The following is an 18,137-nucleotide window of genomic DNA, read 5'->3' as shown; positions in this document are numbered from 1 at the left end:
AAAATGCAAATGTCTAAACAACAAAAAGAGGGGGAAAATTGTCTTCAGGAAAGTACTTCAGGGAAGCATCATTCTTAAATATGACACTTCCTGTCAAAACCCTGCCCTGTGCAGAATGAGTGTTTGTGTGTAAGTGCAGCAGGTACAAAGATGTATTTTTTTCCCATTTTACCACTGTCACAAACAAATATTTTATTTAGCTCAAAGAATGACTTAAAATTCGGATTGGAAAGTGTATATAGCAATACGTGGATGTAAACTTTTAGCAAGATTTTCCTATGGGCTAAGAACTGCAAATTGTCATTTGCTTAAAAAGTTCTAATAGAGATACAAGCAGCTTTATAAAAATAATATTTCATATTTCTGTATTAAGCCTTGCCTGGCTTAACATACAAGTAGTTTAAAACAAAATATGTACATTTAAATGCACAACAATAAAATATTTGTTCTCCATTTAGAGGCCGTATTTAATGAACAGCTGCTAAAATCTAACTTCACAGTGATGCTAAAGAGATGGCCAAAACAAGTTGGAATCAAATAGTTCCACCGGGAACTTGGAAGATATTACCCTGTGTCTGGGATGGTATGAAAGGAGACATTTACTCCTTGGTACAACAGCTGGTCCGTATTGTCAGCTCCAGGCACGCAGAAATCAACAGCAGTCCCAGAAATACTTTTTAAGACCTGATCTTATCCTTCACGGCTCTTTAACTGTTTGGGGGTGGGGGGCGCTAAGGAAAAATGTGCCCTCTATATTTTCAGAGCTATCAGAGGTAAAGATTTGGGGATGGGAGCTACACTTCTGCCCCCTGCCATCAGAAGGGATAAAGCTTGGATTGCTTTTTAAATGAAATCTGTGATAATTGATAAAAGATTCGTGTTAATCACGGGTTTGTATAAACCAGAATACTAAGCTCTGAAGTGAAGCATGGACACTAGATAAAGGAAATTATATGATAAAATCATTCTGTTTAAAATCACCATGCTATGTTATGTTGTTTTCCAAGTAAGTTGCATCTACTACCAGCTTGCAAAACCAGACTTCCCGATAGCCCTTCCTGCCTTTGTCTGATCAATGCTGCCTATTTCAAGGACCAGACTTCCAGAATTTCGCTGGTGGTTATCTACAAAGACCAGATGGTTATCTGTGAAACTGACCATCACCGGAGATTTTATGAATTGGGATAAGGATGTTTATTCGACCACCAGTGCTTACCTAGCAAAATTGGGACAGCTAAAAAATCAAAAATTATTGACTACAGCGGGAAACCATAGTATAAGAGGCTGCAAACCTACAGTGGAGTGTAGTATAGGCGGTGTCCCCTCACGTTCCCCAGCGCGCTGCTTGCTCTGTTTATATCAAATAAAGCAATCTAAATTTCGCTGAACATCGAGACTTTTGTCTCTCATTTATAACAAATCCAAACACACAATACCAGAGCTGGCTGTGCCAAGAGTGTGTTACACCAAGGTTTCCCCGGTAGGCAGGAGGGAGCCTCCGGCTGTGGCTGCAGGGCAGGGAGCGGACCCTGTGTGGGGCTGTGTCGGGCGGTGAGGACTGCGGTGAGGACTGCGGGGAGCGCTCGCGTTCTCCCGGAACACAGAGACGGGGATGAGAGGAGGGGACAAGGAGTCAAGGCCCGGAGAAGGACCGGGAGGCGGGGACAAGAGAGATCTGGAGGCGGGGACAGAGAGACCGGGAGGCGGGGATAAGAGAGAACTGGAGGCGGGGCGGGCAGGCCGCGCCTAGAGGGCTCAGTGCAGTTCCGGGCTCCTCAGCACCAGAGCCGGGAGTGATGGTGGGCAATGCAGCTCCCGGGCAGTGCAGCTCCTGGAGCGGGTCCTGCGCAGGGTGGCAAAGCTGATCAAGGGACTGGAGTATCTCTCTTTCGAGGAAAGGCTGAGGGAGCTGGGCCGGCTCAGCCTCGGGAAGAGACGACTGAGACGGGACCTCATTAACGCGTATAAATATCTAAAGAGGGGGTGCCAAAAGGATGGACTAGGCTCTGCTCGGTGGTGAAACTGACGCATAGGAAGTTCCACCTGAATATGAGGGAGAATTTCTTTCCTGTGCAGTGGCTGCGCACTGACTGCGCAGAAAGGGTGTGCAGTGTGGAGATCGTGCAGGCCTGCCTGGCCGCAATGCTGTGCCGTGTGCTCCGGGACGGCCCAGCTCGGGCAGGGCCGGCACCGCTGACCCGCGGAGCCCCCGCCAGGGGCCCTGAGGGGCGGGGCGGCCCCGCCCACACCGCCAGGGGCGGGGCGAGGCCGGGCCTGGGGGCGGGGCCAGGCCGTCGGTGCTAACCATGGCGGCGCTGCTGCGGGTGGGCGCTGCCCGGCGCCGTCGCGGCCCGATGACGCGAACTGTCGGTGCGGCGTTTCCCGGTGTCGCTGTTCCCGGTGCGATGGGATTGTGCGCCCCGCGCTGATGGCGGCCCACCAGACACCGCACGGCTCCGCGCCGGGGCCCAGGGTGGATGAGTTCACCGTCCCCGCCGAGAAGAGCCTCCTTCTGGAACGCAGCCGGGGCCGCATCGAGGGCTTGTTCGAGGTGCGGCTGGCCATGCTGGGGGCACAGGGGGACTGGCAGCCTCCGCTGCAGCCGCCCAAAGCCAGTGCCAGGATCTGGGTGCAGCTGGCGGGCTGCACCAAGGCCGTGAGCAGCGCCAAGGTACGGGGCCGGCAGCGGGGCCGGGCGGGGCGCTAGGGCCGCGGGGTTTGCGTGCGGAGAGGCCCCCCCAGATCGGTGCGGCCGGGGCCGCGGGCCGCGGGTTGGATAAAGAAGGGGTGGGAGTGCCCTAGCAGGAAACAGAAACGGCGCTGCTTTGGCAGGTGGGTGTGTGCCCGGTGCCAGGGAGTCTCCGGCCGTGTTGACATAAGCGTAGGGAATAAAGCAAAACAACTCAGCTGGAAAGTGTAAAGTTCATGGGTATCGCGTTATGAAATAGTCCAACCCGCAGCTGAGGGTGGGCCGAGTTTTGTTTTAAAGCTAGATTAAAACGTTTCGCTTTCCTTCTTCCTCCCGAACTCAAGAAATTCCTCGGGGTTGTTTGGGCGTTGCCATATTTTGCCTTACAGACTTCGCTTATTCCGTGCCATTTAGTAGCTCGTTAGCAAAGCTCTTACTACAGCTTAACGCAGCTAGTATTTCCTTCATGTAAAAGTTGTCAGACCTGGACAGCTTCACCAGTCTGGAGCACGTAGTTGTCTTTTTAACCCAGCTCTAACGCGCTAGGAGAACAGTCTATGCAGATTGTGTCTCAGAGGCGACAGCAGTTGCTGTGAATTTCTTCACACGTGTTAAATATCTTGCACAACTAACCTTCGGGGGGAGTTTCTCAGCAGTAGTGCTGAAATTGATATTGCTCATAACGAACCGGGCAAGTGCAGCTGTTTGAATCATGTGATGAGAATTTTGGTGTGAGCAGTAGCTAGGCTGAAGGTCCCTTTCAAATCCAAAATCTCGGTATATGGGCGTTGGTCGGTCTGTTTCTTTTAACTTCGCTTGGATCTTAGTGGGGATCTGGAGCGGGTGTTTGGTGACTGATTTCAGACTTGGCAGCCCGCTTTCAAAAGCTTGATTCCTTCACTATGTGTCATGCACGTGTTTCCCCAACATGTAATGCACTTCCTTACAATGAGTTGTAAGGGAAATACTATGAATATATAGGGATTTGAATTATTTGACTCTGAAATTTACTCTAAGACAATTTTCCTGGACTCGGAGAATCTAGAAACTGTTACAGGTAGCTATTTTTCTGGCATCTGCAGTGCAACTTCCCTGTTTTTCAGGAAATTAAAGCATAAGAAATAAATAGCACAAGATTTCAGTTTTCTAGTTGCTGTTTTTCTGAACAAGATTAAAAAAATGTTTTCTACTCTTAATACTTTAATGAGTATAAGAAACTTGATTTCTCTTATAGGTAGAGCAGTTTTTAGGCACTGTCTGGAGGAATTATTGACTAGAAACAATTGCTCATCTTCTGTTGAAAGGTTTGGTGACAGCAATTTGTATTTTAATTCATCAATCACATGTAATGTACACGTTCTCCACTACTGCTTAGTTTAAAAAAAAAGTTCCTAGATTTAGAGTATCCTTTTCACCAGTTGTTATCTAGTTGCTCTGCAAAGCAAAAGCAGTCATGTGATGAGTAAGGCGTGGAGAGCAGCCGTGTGGGTTTTGCTGCGGAAGCACTTTGTGCTGATACGCTCCTGAGGCAGCCTGCCTTGATACCCGTGATGATGTAACTCGAGGTGATAGGAAATGGTGTTACATTAATCATTACCTTGTGGTGGTTCCTAGTCCCACTTAAAGGAATTAATGCCTGAGAGTAAATATAGATTATAAAACGTGGTATATTTGGGATTCTGCAAATACAATGACTGCAGCTTAGAAGCTGGTTTCACTATATTAAAGAGTTTGAAGCACAGAAGGAGGCAGTTTGGGAAAAATAATGCTTTCTGAAAGAAGAAATAGTATACTGTATTGACAGAGTTTTGAACTCCCGACACATTTAAAACAAGGTAGTATAGTGAATTTACCTGTAGTAGATTACAGGTGACAAAAATAGCATTGGGATTTTTTTTTAAGTCTTTGGAAAACCCGAACTTCGGGAACATGGAAGTATCTGGATCCTGGGGTTTTCTAAGTCAGTAACGAATATAAGATGGCTGCTGGCATGATAAGCCTTAGTCAATATACTTTGAAACTTTTTAGAAGTTCAGGTTTATGGACAAGGTAGAACTCTAGTGAAAGGCATTTGTTCATGAAGAGTTCTCTTTGACCAAAGAATGGGGATGGAAAAATAAATCTGTTCTGACAGTCTTTTATATTGTTTGATCTACTAATTAAATTACCTTTTACTATCAGGTATAAACAAGAGAATATTAAAGAGAGCCTTCTATGAGATCTATTTAAACATCATTTTAGATATTGGCGTTTTATTTCTGTTGTCGTGTTTACTGGCAGCGTTTACTTAGTTATCTTAGGTTTTTGAAAGTATTCACTCTGTTCTCTTTCTCCTCTTAGGAGTACATCAAGGGACTGTGTGAACCTGAGCTAGAAGAAAAGGAGTACTACCCAAAGGATATGCACTGCATCTTCGTTGGTGCACAGAGCCTGTTTCTCAACAGTCTTATTCAGGATACCTGTGCTGATGTAACAGTGCTGGAAATGGGATTGCTCAGTATTAAGGGGGGTGCAGAAGCTGTTGTTATGGCTCAAAGTCATGTGCAGCAGTTTGTAAAGCTTTTTGAGAACAATGAAAGCTTATTAAGTGACAATGAATCGGAGATTAAAAAGCAGTTCAGACAATTTGTGGAAGCACATGCAGATAAGTATACGATGGATTTACTGATTTTGCCCAGTGCACTAAAAAGAGAACTCCTAGCTCTCACCCAAACTCATGTGTCTGGAGGGGAGACTGCTATCATAGATCTCACATGCTCTGAAAGTCCACAGCAGCTTGGACAGAACAGCACCTCCAAAGCCCTTGCTGCAAACAGAAGGGCAGATGGGGAGGAAGTCAGAAGCAATGCTGGCACACCTGTAACTGAGCTAACAAAGCAAATGGACACTATTTTTTCTGATGCTCCTGAAACAAAGTTTGTTCCCATAAAGGACCCTCTGATAGAGGCAGTGGCCTTTAAAGAGAGGCAGTCATGTAAAAGGAGGTCTTCTGATGAGGAAGAAAGGCTCCCTAAAAAGCATTTCTCTTTGGAAAATAATCAGCAAGTGAACTCTACTTTGCACAAGAATCCTTCAGAGCCTGATGCAGTAATTGATCTGGTTTTGGATGACTGCAATGAATCAGATGGTTCTACTTGCTGCCTTAAAGAAGGTGATGCTCTCACTGAGGAAATGGAATATAAGATTCTTGTGAACTTTTTCAGAACAATGGGATATTCCCAAAATATTGTAGAAAAAGTTATTGGTATCCTAGGACAATCTGTGGAACCATTAATATTGCTAGAAGAAATTGAAAAGGAAAATTTAAAGTTTAAGAAAGAACATGAACAGTCATCTCAAGAGCCTCGAACTGTCATTCTTCCTTTAGGAAATAATATAAATAATTCACAAAAGCTAGAAGACAAAGACATTTCTAGGAATAAAAGTCCACTTAAATCCAGTCATACTTCAAAGGAGACAAAAAATGAGCATCAGAATGTAAGAGGTGCTCCAGACACGCAAGTTGGTGCAGAAGATAAAATGCTTAGATTGGTATGCAAATCTTCCCCTCCCAGCAAAAATTCAGTTCTGTGCTATAAACAGAGAGATGTTGATAGCCCTGGTAAGAATCACAACTCAAGGTCAAGCAATATAGAAACTGACGGTGGGGTAACTTTCAGCACTGTGCAAGCTGGAGCTCTAAAAGATGTTGGCTTTATAGCCAGAGGGAGCTCAGATGTGCAGCATATCTCAAATAAAACTGCATTTCAGCAAAGTTCTGCAGGGCCCTCAACTGTCCAGAAGAGCCACTCTGGTTCTGAGGAGCAGCTGGGACACTGCAGCTCTTCTCAAGCGAGGCCCCTCCACCAACACCTTTCCCAAACCTCACATTGTGACAATCCTGTCCCAGACCGGTTACTGTCTTCACAAAAACACCCTTCAAATACAGATAGAGACACGGTGGGACCGCATCCAGATCATTCAGTTACTGGAGTCCAAAGATTTTTGGACTCACTGAAGAAGCCATACAAACTGGAGTTGATAAATGAACCTGGAAAACCATATTTAAAACATATAATTATTGATGGAAGCAATGTTGCAATTTCGTAAGTATTGTTCTTTTCAGCTATCCCTTTATTAACAGTTCAATGAGCTTTCAGATGAAATAGGGGCTAAGAGATTGCAGTGACATGTGTTAAGGTTTTGCTAGCTAAGTTTTGGTGTGCATGGCACACAGCTGTGCCATTTCAGAGGAACCCGATTTGAATCACCAATGTTCAGCTCAATGTAGCACTTCAGTCAGAAGTAATCTCAGGGCAAGCTTTGCTCTGTTGCAGTGTTGTGCATGAAGTTTAATTTGCTTTGCTGGTGCCTAACAACAAGGTTAAATTATTGTCAGCTTAAGTGGTTTGGGGGATTTTTTTTGTGCTTTTAATGTCTTGCAGTTTTAAAGTGGAGGTTCTCATCTAGTAGTGACATATTTCTCCTTTAACAGCATTGCATATTAATGCTTGGATCCTGTTATTTTTTGCAAACGTACATATGTATATTTAACAACTATAAATGTGTACTGAGGTTCCAATATTTCTTTCATGCATCCCAGTGGATTGCCCTGCACAGCAGTTGGGCTGCACACACCCCACACTGGAGTAGGGCATAGAAGCTGGGTGCTATTGGCATACAGTCCCTAAAAAGATTATAGAACACCTGGCGCCTTCTACCCAAACAAATGAAAACTGTTTATAAATGTAAAGGGTACAGCTGCCTCAAAATAGCAGAACCATCGAGATATTTGAATGTCCTAGTAAATAACCAATGCTTGGGGGCCTGTTGGTTTTGTCATGTAGGTGTTCTGCAGCTTCCCTCTGGCTCAATAAAGCCTCATTAGTTTCTTGCATTTCATAAAGTGAAGAGTTGTTTGAAAAATTGCTTTGAATTGTTCTCAATTTTGCTTCTCAATACCTCGAGAACTGCTTCCATGCCTATGCTGGTTCAGGGTTCTTTTGGCCCCCTTTTTTGACGGGGATGTGGGTATTAATTCATAACCCACATGCTTAGACTAATGCTGTATGGGTTTCTGAATCATTGCTTGCCTCATGTCATAAGTCTAGAAAATTGCAAAGGCTGCAAAATTTTTTTCTTTTGACATGTGCAGCATGTTGCTCTATTATCACATTGTCTCAGGGTGCTTGTGGAATAAGACAACACCCAGAGTTTACCGTAGCTGCCAACAAGTATTTTTTTTAATTACCTGGTTTTGTATGCTGAAAACAGGCCTTTTGAGGGCAGACTGCAATATCCAGTTGTTGTGTAATTTAAATTTTATTACAATGGAAGAAACTAAGAATGAAAGAATAAGTGAATGGAATTATATCTTCCTAGAATAGTTTGTAAATAATACGTACTTATCGTGGTGCATCCAATCAGAACCATCAGGTGCCCAAACAAGGTAGGAAACCAAGGGTAAGCAATATTATCGTTTGAAGCCTTGCTAAACTATTTACCTGAATCATAGCCCAAGTGGAGGGACACCATTGTTCCTACACTTTGGGGAAGAAAGCCCAGGAGTTACCGAGTTGGGTTGTGGCTGGGGGGAAACACTGCTACCCGAAGTCAGTCATCCTGTGGCCCTATAGGCAGGGTCCTGAGCGAGGCCCTTTGAGCTCTTCTGGGGCTCAGCAGCTGTGCCAGCACCTCCCTCGAGTGGGACACTGCTCAGAGCTCACAAATCCTCACCTTTGTGATACTCAGAGGACTGTTCCTGGTGACAAAGCTCCCATACATCTCTCCACACTTCCCGAGGCGTGACCCTTGCCTGTTGGGAAATGCAAAGGGACTTGGTGTGAGCATTTCACTGACGCTGAGTGGCATTCTTTTATGAGAACCTTTAGGCACAGAGGATTAGGTGTTCACATTGTGTACCTGTGCGTGTGTGTGAATTGCTCATGGTATGAATGTTACTGCCTCAAATCTACAGTTAAATCATTGTTACAGCTATAGCGAGCCCTATGGAATTGCCTTGTAAATGTTGAAGTACTCGATCATTAAGTGCTGCTAAACCCTTATCTTTACATCCATGTGCTTTGCACCCTCACCCCCTTCTGCATTCCTGGCTTCTGTGTAAATCAGTCCAAACTTATTCTAGTTTGATCTTCGTATGCCTTAAGCTGTGCAGTAAATAATGAACTTACTCTTCACAAGTTCACAAGAGTGAATGTTGCCACCAAACTCTGTGAAGCCATATTTTCACAACTTTGTGTCAAACCCTGCCTTTGGCGATACCTTTGACAGTGTTTCTTTAGGCAGCCAAGCCGCTCATTTGCGACAGTGTTTACTTTAGTGACAAACCAAAGGGAAAATGTTACATGTCCCAGAAGGCAACCCTCTCTTTGCTGCTTTGTGCTGCTTATGATCATCCTTTGTTTAATTTAGGAAATGCCTTTGTAGGGTCTTCACAGGATTTTAAAGAGCTGGGACAGGCAAAACCAGCATTTGCAATGGCATTTAGAGAAGAGGTGCAATCTTTGAGATGGAGATCTTGAAAAGACCATCTTGCTGTGATGATTTGCTGTCCCTTCAGGTGTTTATCTAACTCAGCTAAAGCATTTCATATTTAATTTAGTTTAGTGGTGACATATTTTTCATATTATAGCTTACATTAATTCTATGTGTTATTTGATAAAGTTGCTTCTATTTGCATGTTTTTTTAAGTTGTAGCAGAGCAGGATTTTGTGATCAATCAGGAGCTGCTTTTCTAAGCTTCAAAACACTTTAAAAAACAGTACACTGTGTAGTTCAGCCAGTTGGGAGCTCTAAAACAGGAGGATGAACAAGCAGAGAAGGCATAAATTTTGACATGAATATCAAGACCTCTGCATTTATTGAGGTCCAGTTAAGAATCATTAATTCATTGAAAATATTTAACAGAGTTTTCCAATTTAATGAATAGGATGCCGAACTTAAATTAGTGGGACGATGACTGCATTTAAATTTTATGTCCCAGAAGGTTTACAAAGAGTAACTCTTCTATGAAAATTGCCTTCCTTTGACTGTTCTTGACACCAAGAATGCTTAATTTTATTAAGGCCAAGTGTGGCATAGTATTTTTTTTCCTCTGGAAATTCTGTTAGTAAGTCAGATTTCTTATATTTCAGATATGGTTATTCATGCCTCTCAAAATTCAGAGATCCCTAATAGATTTAAATTTTGACCAACCTATTTTTTAAAGTATTTACGAAACTGGAAAAGAATAAATGAATGCTATTAAAGCCTGAGTTTCACTGTAAAGTATTTCCATGGAATCTTTTAAAGACCATTATGTTGGGAATATTTCTTGGTAGGTTAAACTAGGCTTTAAAGATAAGATTCTCTTTGAAACCAACAGGGCTTACTATTAGGGTAAATAATATGCACTTGCCTATTATTTGGGAGACTGGTTTAGAAAAGGAATACCACTTGCTCACTTATTGCTAAAAGTACTTTGTAGTGATTTGACATCTAATTCAAAACATAGATTATACACTATTTTGCAAGAAATGCTTTGGCTGTTCATGCCATCAATGCTCGATCAGTGTGTCTTTTCTAGGGAATCATATCTTTGTTTTGTCTAAGTGTAGCGTCTATGAAAATGCTGGACAGTTAATTGTGCCATGTGTTAAATAGGGTAATTGGGATAATTCCAGTTGGGAAGGGCCTCACAAGGTCATCAGTTCCAATCTTTGTGTCCCTTCATTGTAGGCAGTTGCTGTTTTTTTCTGGAAAGACACTTAAGAGATTGTAAAAACAGATAATGAACATCTTATTTTTAAATTGAGAAAGTAATGCCAAAATACAATGTTTGGAAAATATTTCTTCAAAGAAATGTCATTATTTTGCTTCAGAAGCAATTGTTCAGACTGTTGAAAGGAAGGGAGAGGAGGCCATAATAAATGTCAGAGAGCTGTTCAGATGTAATCTTTGGTAGTCAGTTGAACCAAAGGTATTGTATTTTGTAGTAGGACTGTATTTGGAACTACTACAATACTGGATTATTGTAGTTCTAATCTGTACTCAATGGAGTTCAAAAACCATCACTATGGGCCTCTTTTTTAAAGCTAAACCTGCTTCTGATTACTCCATTGTTGTGCCCAGGAAACTGAAAGGAGACTGAGCTATGAAGTTGCAAAGTGGTGTACCTGTTTTCTTCTTTTGCTGAAGAGCTTTTTCCAGTTAGAAGATTCCTCATCTATAACACCCATCTGCCTTTTCTTTATCTGAGGCTCCACGTGGGACTTCCAGCTTCACTTTACAAGGCTTTGTTCCACTTTCTTTGTTTTTCTGATAGTAAAACCCTAGTGAATTTAATCTCCCTTTTTGTTTCACCTTCAGCCATGGTCTAAGGAAATTCTTCTCCTGTCGAGGAATTGCAATAGCTGTTGAATACTTTTGGAAACGTGGCCACAGAAATATTACTGTGTTTGTTCCACAGTGGAGAACAAGACGTGACCCTTCCATTACAGGTGAGGGACATTTCCTAATGTTTCCTTAATTAAACCAGACTGTGACTATTTCTTTGGGTACTTCTGTAGAGAATAAATGGAGAAGGAATGTTTCATCAAATGTTGAGCAGGAGCAGTCTGGCTGCTCAGCATGAGTAACTGGGTTTCCATACACAGTGTGAGAGACCCTGAAATGCTGTTTAGGCTAACAGGTGTGCCATCAGTGGAGGCTGCCTTGGGCTGGTTTTGTTTGCTCTTTAATTTCTAGTTTTAACCTTTTCTTCCCCATTGTTATAGTATTAGCAGTTCTTCAGCGGTCAATGTCATTTCTATAGCTTAATTGGTACAAAAATAGCTCATCTTCTCCCTGCTAATTGTATCTCAGACTAATTGTCAAATCATGTTTTAACAGAGCAGAAGTTCTTAACACAGCTCGAGGATGTTGGAATATTGTCTTTAACCCCTGCAAGAATGGTTTTAGGAGCAAGAATTGCTGCTCATGATGACAGGTACAAAATATACATAGCTTTAAAGTCTTTTTAAACATCTGACTAATGGTTGTAAAAGCTTAATATTTCATGAGCAGTTTTATGAGGTAGTTCTGCAACCTCTCTAGACAGAGATATGCATCCAGCTTAAGACTGAGTTCTACATCTGTTACATTATTTCATTGTTGTAGGAAACACTACTGTGTATTCAGAAAGTCATGGAGAACTACAAATTTTCCTGTCAATTAAAAAAAAAGAAAAAGGCAGGCAGAAGAATTAATCTTCTAGTAATGTTTTATGCTTTCCTGGTCATCACTCTATCCCTGAATTGCCTTTTATTCTTGGGGCATAAGTCATCTACTGATCAGATACTATTTAGCTCCATTTTCTTCTTGGCACACAGACCTTGCTGTGTGTTTGGAGCAGTGTATTTGTAACAATGTGTAAGCCAGTGAAGTTCCAAGTTAATTTGACCACCAAAGATGAACTTCAAAATGTGGGGATGGTCTGTCAGTGAACTAGACACAGTAAGCTTTAGGAGTCTGCATTGTGGGAGTTTCCTAATACTTCACTAATGTTTTATATACACACAGCCTTTCATAAGAAATGCTCTGGCAGTGCAGTTGAGATGACTGTGGAAATAAGTGTTATGATAACGTATTTTCACTTTTGTTAAAAGCATGCACTTTAAGAGGAAACATCATTATCTTGTGGCTAAAATAGTTTCAAATGGCAAAAAAAGTATTTTCAGATACATTATAGAAGAAAGCAATTGTGTTTTTTTCTTAATAAATCAGTAGTTATGTTTTATCATAATTTATTTAACAGAAGGGTTTTTAAGAAGTCTTGACAGAGCAAACAACTAACATGCAGAACACTGACTTGCAGAACACAGACATTAATACTAAGCAAAAAAGTGTATGGAAGAGAGTTTGTGTTGGATTGTGTAATAAATACTATACTGTTCCATAAAGGAAGCTACTTACCTGTGCAAATATTTAGATCATGGGGTTTAGGGGCTTTTGCTTGTGTGGGTTTCTTAATGGGGAAGGAAACCTCCCATGAAGACTCTGCTGCACTAAATAAATGCATGCTACCCAAAACATTGCTGTAAGTTTGAAGTGGGTAAAAACAGTGTAATTTCCTGGTAATCAAGATGTTTGTTTTCGTGCAAATAGATTACTTTTGGATGATGAAACGTGTCGTTTTCTAGATCTTTGGATTGTTTTCAGCAAAACAGTGTTGGTGATCTTTGAAATTAATTTTACAGATTTTTATTACACCTTGCTGCTAAAACTGGAGGTGTTATTGTGACAAATGATAACTTCAGAGAATTTGTGACAGAATCATTTGCCTGGAGAGAAATTATTCAAAAAAGGTAATTATTGAATTTCTGTCAAATCTTAAAAGGATGTCTGTCCTTGCAGTTGTAGGCACTCCTACCTACATGTGGAATTTTGCTATCTTTAATTAATCTGTCATGCAATTCTGGTAGATCCAAATAAAGTACTCTGTGACTCACTGTGGTGATTCATGGCCTTACAGTCATATGTTGAGTAGTCCAATATGCCTGTTATTCATCTCTTCTGTCATGTATGTATAGTAATTGCTCACATAAACAGGAGCTTGGTGTAACAGCACACGTGTCACTTCTGAAGGTCGATGTTGGATCTTGTTTGAGCAGTCCACTTTCACAGCCTCTCTTGTCTGAAAGCTCATTTTTTTCACAGAGACATGATAGCTGATGAGGATGTACAGTGTCACTTTTAATTGCTCAGAATCAATCACTCTTTATTCAAGTGGGACAGATTGGTACAGCTAAACAAAATGAACACTTGTAGCATATCCATGTAGCCATTTCCCTGTAATTGTTATTCTTTGGGTGTCCATGAGTTCACTTAGTTATCATATATCCCTGCTTCATCTTGTGGACTTTGTTTCTTCTTGATTCTTTGTTATTGTTGGGCTTGGGTGTTTGGGATTTTTTTTCCGTTTCACTTAAATCAGGTTATTTTACTGCTAATGTGTGATCTGTTAGTGAAATTTTCCACTAATTCCTCAGTGTACCTGACATCTTCTGAGGGTACATCTGCTACAGTATAGCTAATGAAATAAGTAACAAAACTTGCCCTGGATTTTTACAATATAGCTGCGAGGCCATGGAGTTGATGCTCATGTAGGCATTTAAATCCTTTCTTGAGTGAATTCTACCCAAGTCAGGTTCTGTTCTCCCACAGGACTTTAGCAAGAATACTTGGCATGGTGTCTCGAGTCTGTGGTTTTTTAAGAGCTTATGTTAACATCTGCTATTAGGTTGTACTTCTGGGAAAATTCCACTGTACCACATCTTCTCCTTGCAGACAAATTTCAGTTGAACTGGGTTTTTTTTTCAATGCAGATTTCTACCCGTCTCAAAGTGATTCCAGAAAAAAACCTTTGTATCTTACCTGTAAGCATTTAATGCTGTGTTTGCTACTTATGTGGCTTTGTGCTAACACAGGCATTTCAGCTATGTGACTGAAGATCCTTGCAAGGAAATGGAGTTTAGAACAACCAAAAAATCTCTAGTCACCTAGAAAATCCCACCATGGCCTTGTTGCAAAATTTCTGTCAATAAAACAAAGCTCTGTATTTTGCAGAGTAATAGGGAGAGTTCACAGCTAGAATGGAATTGTTTTGACAGGGAATGCTGGTTGTGTCTTAGGTTTACTAATTAATCTTCAGGGACTCCTAATGTGGTGTCTACTCTGAAGAAATTCGTCCTGTGCTACAAAGGTGAAGGACAACAAGGGTGTAATACCTTGTTACTTAAAAGAACTCTCTTGCAGGTTGCTCCAGTACACTTTTGCTGGTGACATATTTATGGTTCCTGATGATCCTTTGGGAAGAAATGGACCCAGATTAGATGACTTCCTTCGAAGTGAAGGCTATTCTAGGTATAAACACTGTTTTCATTTTTGTTTGACACAGTTATTTCACATTTGAAATAAACTGTGCTACTGGTTCACTCACACACCTGTAAAGCACAGTAAAGTTAAGCAGGAACACTGTAATATGTAGCAGTTTAACAAAAAAAACATTTTTCCTGTTACTGAAGTTGGTTCAGAAACTGCTGGTGACATTTGCTTCTAATCAAGATCTCTCTGGGAACTAAGGTAAGTATGACAAAAGCTTCTTCTGAGATTTGGCTGTGGTGTCTTTCATGCACGGGTGTGTTAACAGCACCCAGACGTGCCAGAGATGTGAGTATGTGTTGTTAATTACACTGATGTTATCTGAGACACCGTGGTTGGTCACTTCTTCATAGTGGGACAATAGGTGCTACAAACACTCTGCCCTTGGGTTTTTTTGTCACAGGGGAGACATTTCACCTCATGGTTGAGGGTACCTTACTGTTGTCAAAACAATTTTTGAGGCATTATTAAATCTGTTTGGTTTTGAGTAATAATTATAAATATTAATTAACATATATTGTTCATTTAAGATTGATGTACTTTTTAAATGTGCACATATTCTAAGTATGAATTTGCTTTGCATGAACTGCCAAGATTTGAGAATTAGTTTGCTCTTTTGCACAAGATTATAATACACTGTATTTTCACTGGTTTAGGAATTAGAAATGCTAGTAATTCTGAGCATATTGAGAAGGCTTTTAAAAACAAGTGAGGTAGCTTAAAAATTTGCAATAGAAAAGGCAAGCCATGCTTAAGGATTAATACAAAGAATATGCAAGAATCTCATCTATTGTAAACACTTGAGGAAAGTAGAACGTTTTTATACCATAGATTACAAGCTGATTTGAAAATGTGTTGACATTAAAAAAGCAAGTGCAGTGCTAGAACTCTGGAAGGAAATGCTAAGTATTCAAGCTCTTGTACAAAACCTTTGAGATGTTATTTGGAGCACTGTTTTACCTGCCTATATCTGAGAGAAATAAAATGAAAACAGTGTTCTGAGGTAGGTGAGTGTGATGATTGTAGAAATGGAGACAGTCTTTTGAGAAGACCACAGAAGAGCTTGGTTCTTTTATATGTAAACTTGGAACTGGAACTAGGCTTTGGTGTTTGGTTTGGGGTTGAGTTTTTGGGTGGGGGCAGGGGCAGGAAGAACAGAGAAAAGTTGCCAGTCCACAGTTAATTTTGTTCCTTCCATGTGACTTTTCTACGTGAGTTAAATGATACAGAAAGCATAAATGGCACCCAGGAACAAGATCAGAAACTGGATCTTCAGCAATTAGAAAACCTTTCCATGCTGAGTAACAGGAGGTGTCATAACCCAAATGCTTTAGAAATAGAGCTCTGTAATTTAGATACTGTTTCCCGTGGTGGTAGGAAACTAGACTGTAACATGAGTTCCACTTCACATTTCTCTGATATCTGCTGGCATCTGAAGTAGATTGAACTTTACACTGCTAGCACTACAAAATTCATAGAGTAGCAAAACTTTAAAAGTCTGAAATCTTAATAGTTAAGGAAGAGTATTTAAATGCTGAGATTGCTAAAACAGCTTCATTGCCCTGTTAAGGATACCATACAAGGGAAAGAAGGCCCTGATCTAAATATGAACACAGCTTAGTCAAGACCAAAAGTCCATGAGGAATAGTCTCATGAAGCATCTTGGAAGACCTTTTGGTCTGTCAGCATTTTCACATGTTCCACGTCAGTGTACATGTGTTCAATGCGTCTTTTTATCTATACCTTCATAAAGCAATATTTGACTGTTGCTGTAATCTGCCAAGTAAAGGACTCACAGCATATTGAGGCTATTCCTGGGTGATATTAGGGTTAGTTGTGCCAGATTCAGATTGAGAACTGTTACACCTCCTGTTTTGTTTCACTTTGAAAGAATGCTTGTCATTTGATTCCAGTCAGTAACTGGCTGAGCAGCAGGGAAGTTTGTTATACATATTTCTCTTTTCTCTCTCATGTACAGGGAGAGCTACAGCTAGCATCTATTTAGCTTAATTAATTAAAAATATTTTATTTTGTTCCATAGAGATTCTTGGTCAACACAGAAGGCTTTACAGAGCAGTGGACAATATTCTCCTGAGATACCTTTTTTCCTCCCCGAAGTGAGCAGTAGCAGTCGACAGCCTGGAGGCAGAGTGCCCGATGATCGTTCATCCCTGTGGCTTCCACGGGAAAAAAGCACAGAGCCTTGTCCAGCAACTCCACCACAGAGATCTGCCTCAGAAACAGTCCAGCTAAGAGAAGCCTTGATTAAAATTTTTCCTGGCTATGATCAGAGGCAGAAGATTGATCAAATACTGGCTAATCATCCATTCATGAGAGATCTCAATGCACTGTCTGCCATGGTGCTTGACTGAATACTTACACAGCTTTTATATCACACCTGCTCTAACGATTGCCAATGTGAAGAAAAATGTCGCTCTTTTATGTTACTGTGTGAATATTAAAAACCTAATTTTATTTGTATAAACAAAGATATTTTTGTGTATGTTCTGTTGCTAGTAGATGCCAGGTTTTGGTAAATTAGGAAGTGCTGCTACTACAGATTTGTAGTAATATTTTCCATGAAAAAAAGCAACAAATCTTCTGCTTCACTTGAATTGCTTATTAAAGCAGTGGCAGTTCTCCCTTTTGAGCAGTGTGTTAGTACTTTTTAAATAACCCTTTTCCTGGAAGGCAGAATTCCTCCGTTGGAGACCCGCGTGTGGGAGCAGCTGCCAGCAGGTGGCGGCCGTGAGCCCGTGAGGATCCCCAGGAAGGGCGTGAAAGGTCAAGACAATGCATTTGCTCTTTCAGGCTGGAAATGCTCTGCGACGTAGTTAGAAGAGAAAGTATAAATTCACAGCTCTCAGCGGGAGAAGGTGTTTTGAATGCTTTAAAAGCTCCGAAGTTTTTAAATTGGGAGTTATTTTGACTATCAGTATTCTTTCAGAATAGTTTTAATATCTTTAACAATTGCACTGACACCTGTTTGTCTTTGCCTTGCCTGTTCTCAGTGTGAATGGTGTAATGTTAACAGAATGTGATGCTGTACAAAAAAGGCTTTTTTTTGTGCAGAGCTACAGATACAGTCAGGTTCATCCCTTTAGATCTGTTCTGGGCTCTATCCCAAATGCAAGGGGGATAAAGGAAGATCATAAATGAAAGCTGACCAATAGGACCACTTTCAAGAACAGAGCAAAGTTAAGATTGTCAGTATCTCTGTACACTATTAAGTCTCTTACTCCGTCCTTTTAAACCAGTTTCTAGTGCCAAGTGTTCACATGAGTAAAATCAAATTGGACTGTAAAGAAAATGTGGACTCTGAAGCTAATGTTCAACTTCTGATGTATTGAGCCTTACCCAAAAGCATTAGTGGCTTTCTCTCCAGTTCCATGGGCTCTGAAATCGCTCTTTGCTTATATGCAAAAGAGCTGAAATATACTTGAGGAACTGAGGGTTTTGAAAGACTGTCTTTTCATGTTTTGTGAAGTCAAAGAAGAAGGCAGTCTTGCTCTTCCTTTAACACAAGCAACCTGGAAGAGAATTGCAGCAA

The 18,137-nt window shown here is 41.1% G+C and overlaps 1 protein-coding gene across 1 annotated transcript; it reads left to right on the top strand.

Annotated features, from left to right (window-relative positions):
* The first annotated feature begins 2,290 nt into the window (after positions 1-2,290).
* Positions 2,291-17,897, top strand: N4BP1 (NEDD4 binding protein 1). The gene is made up of 7 exons (XM_014882586.2): positions 2,291-2,671; positions 5,030-6,774; positions 11,036-11,166; positions 11,558-11,654; positions 12,904-13,011; positions 14,462-14,569; positions 16,629-17,897. Exons 1-7 carry the CDS (start codon positions 2,429-2,431, stop codon positions 16,957-16,959), a joined length of 2,763 nt encoding a protein of 920 aa, XP_014738072.2. The 5' UTR covers positions 2,291-2,428; the 3' UTR covers positions 16,960-17,897.
* Positions 17,898-18,137: the final 240 nt, after the last annotated feature.

Source organism: Sturnus vulgaris, chromosome 12 (genome assembly GCF_052056855.1).
Source record: "Sturnus vulgaris isolate bStuVul1 chromosome 12, bStuVul1.hap1, whole genome shotgun sequence".
In the NCBI taxonomy this organism is placed as follows: Eukaryota; Metazoa; Chordata; class Aves; order Passeriformes; family Sturnidae; genus Sturnus; species Sturnus vulgaris.
This window is presented reverse-complemented; position numbering and strand designations above follow the sequence as displayed.

Excerpts from the sequence above, each read along its gene's own strand:
- N4BP1 (XM_014882586.2), top strand. The coding sequence starts at position 2,429 with ATGGCGGCCCACCAGACACCGCACGGCTCCGCGCCGGGGCCCAGGGTG. Across the intron at positions 2,672-5,029 it reads AGGCCGTGAGCAGCGCCAAG|GAGTACATCAAGGGACTGTG; the intron begins GTACGGGGCCGG and ends TTCTCCTCTTAG. Across the intron at positions 11,167-11,557 it reads ACGTGACCCTTCCATTACAG|AGCAGAAGTTCTTAACACAG; the intron begins GTGAGGGACATT and ends ATGTTTTAACAG.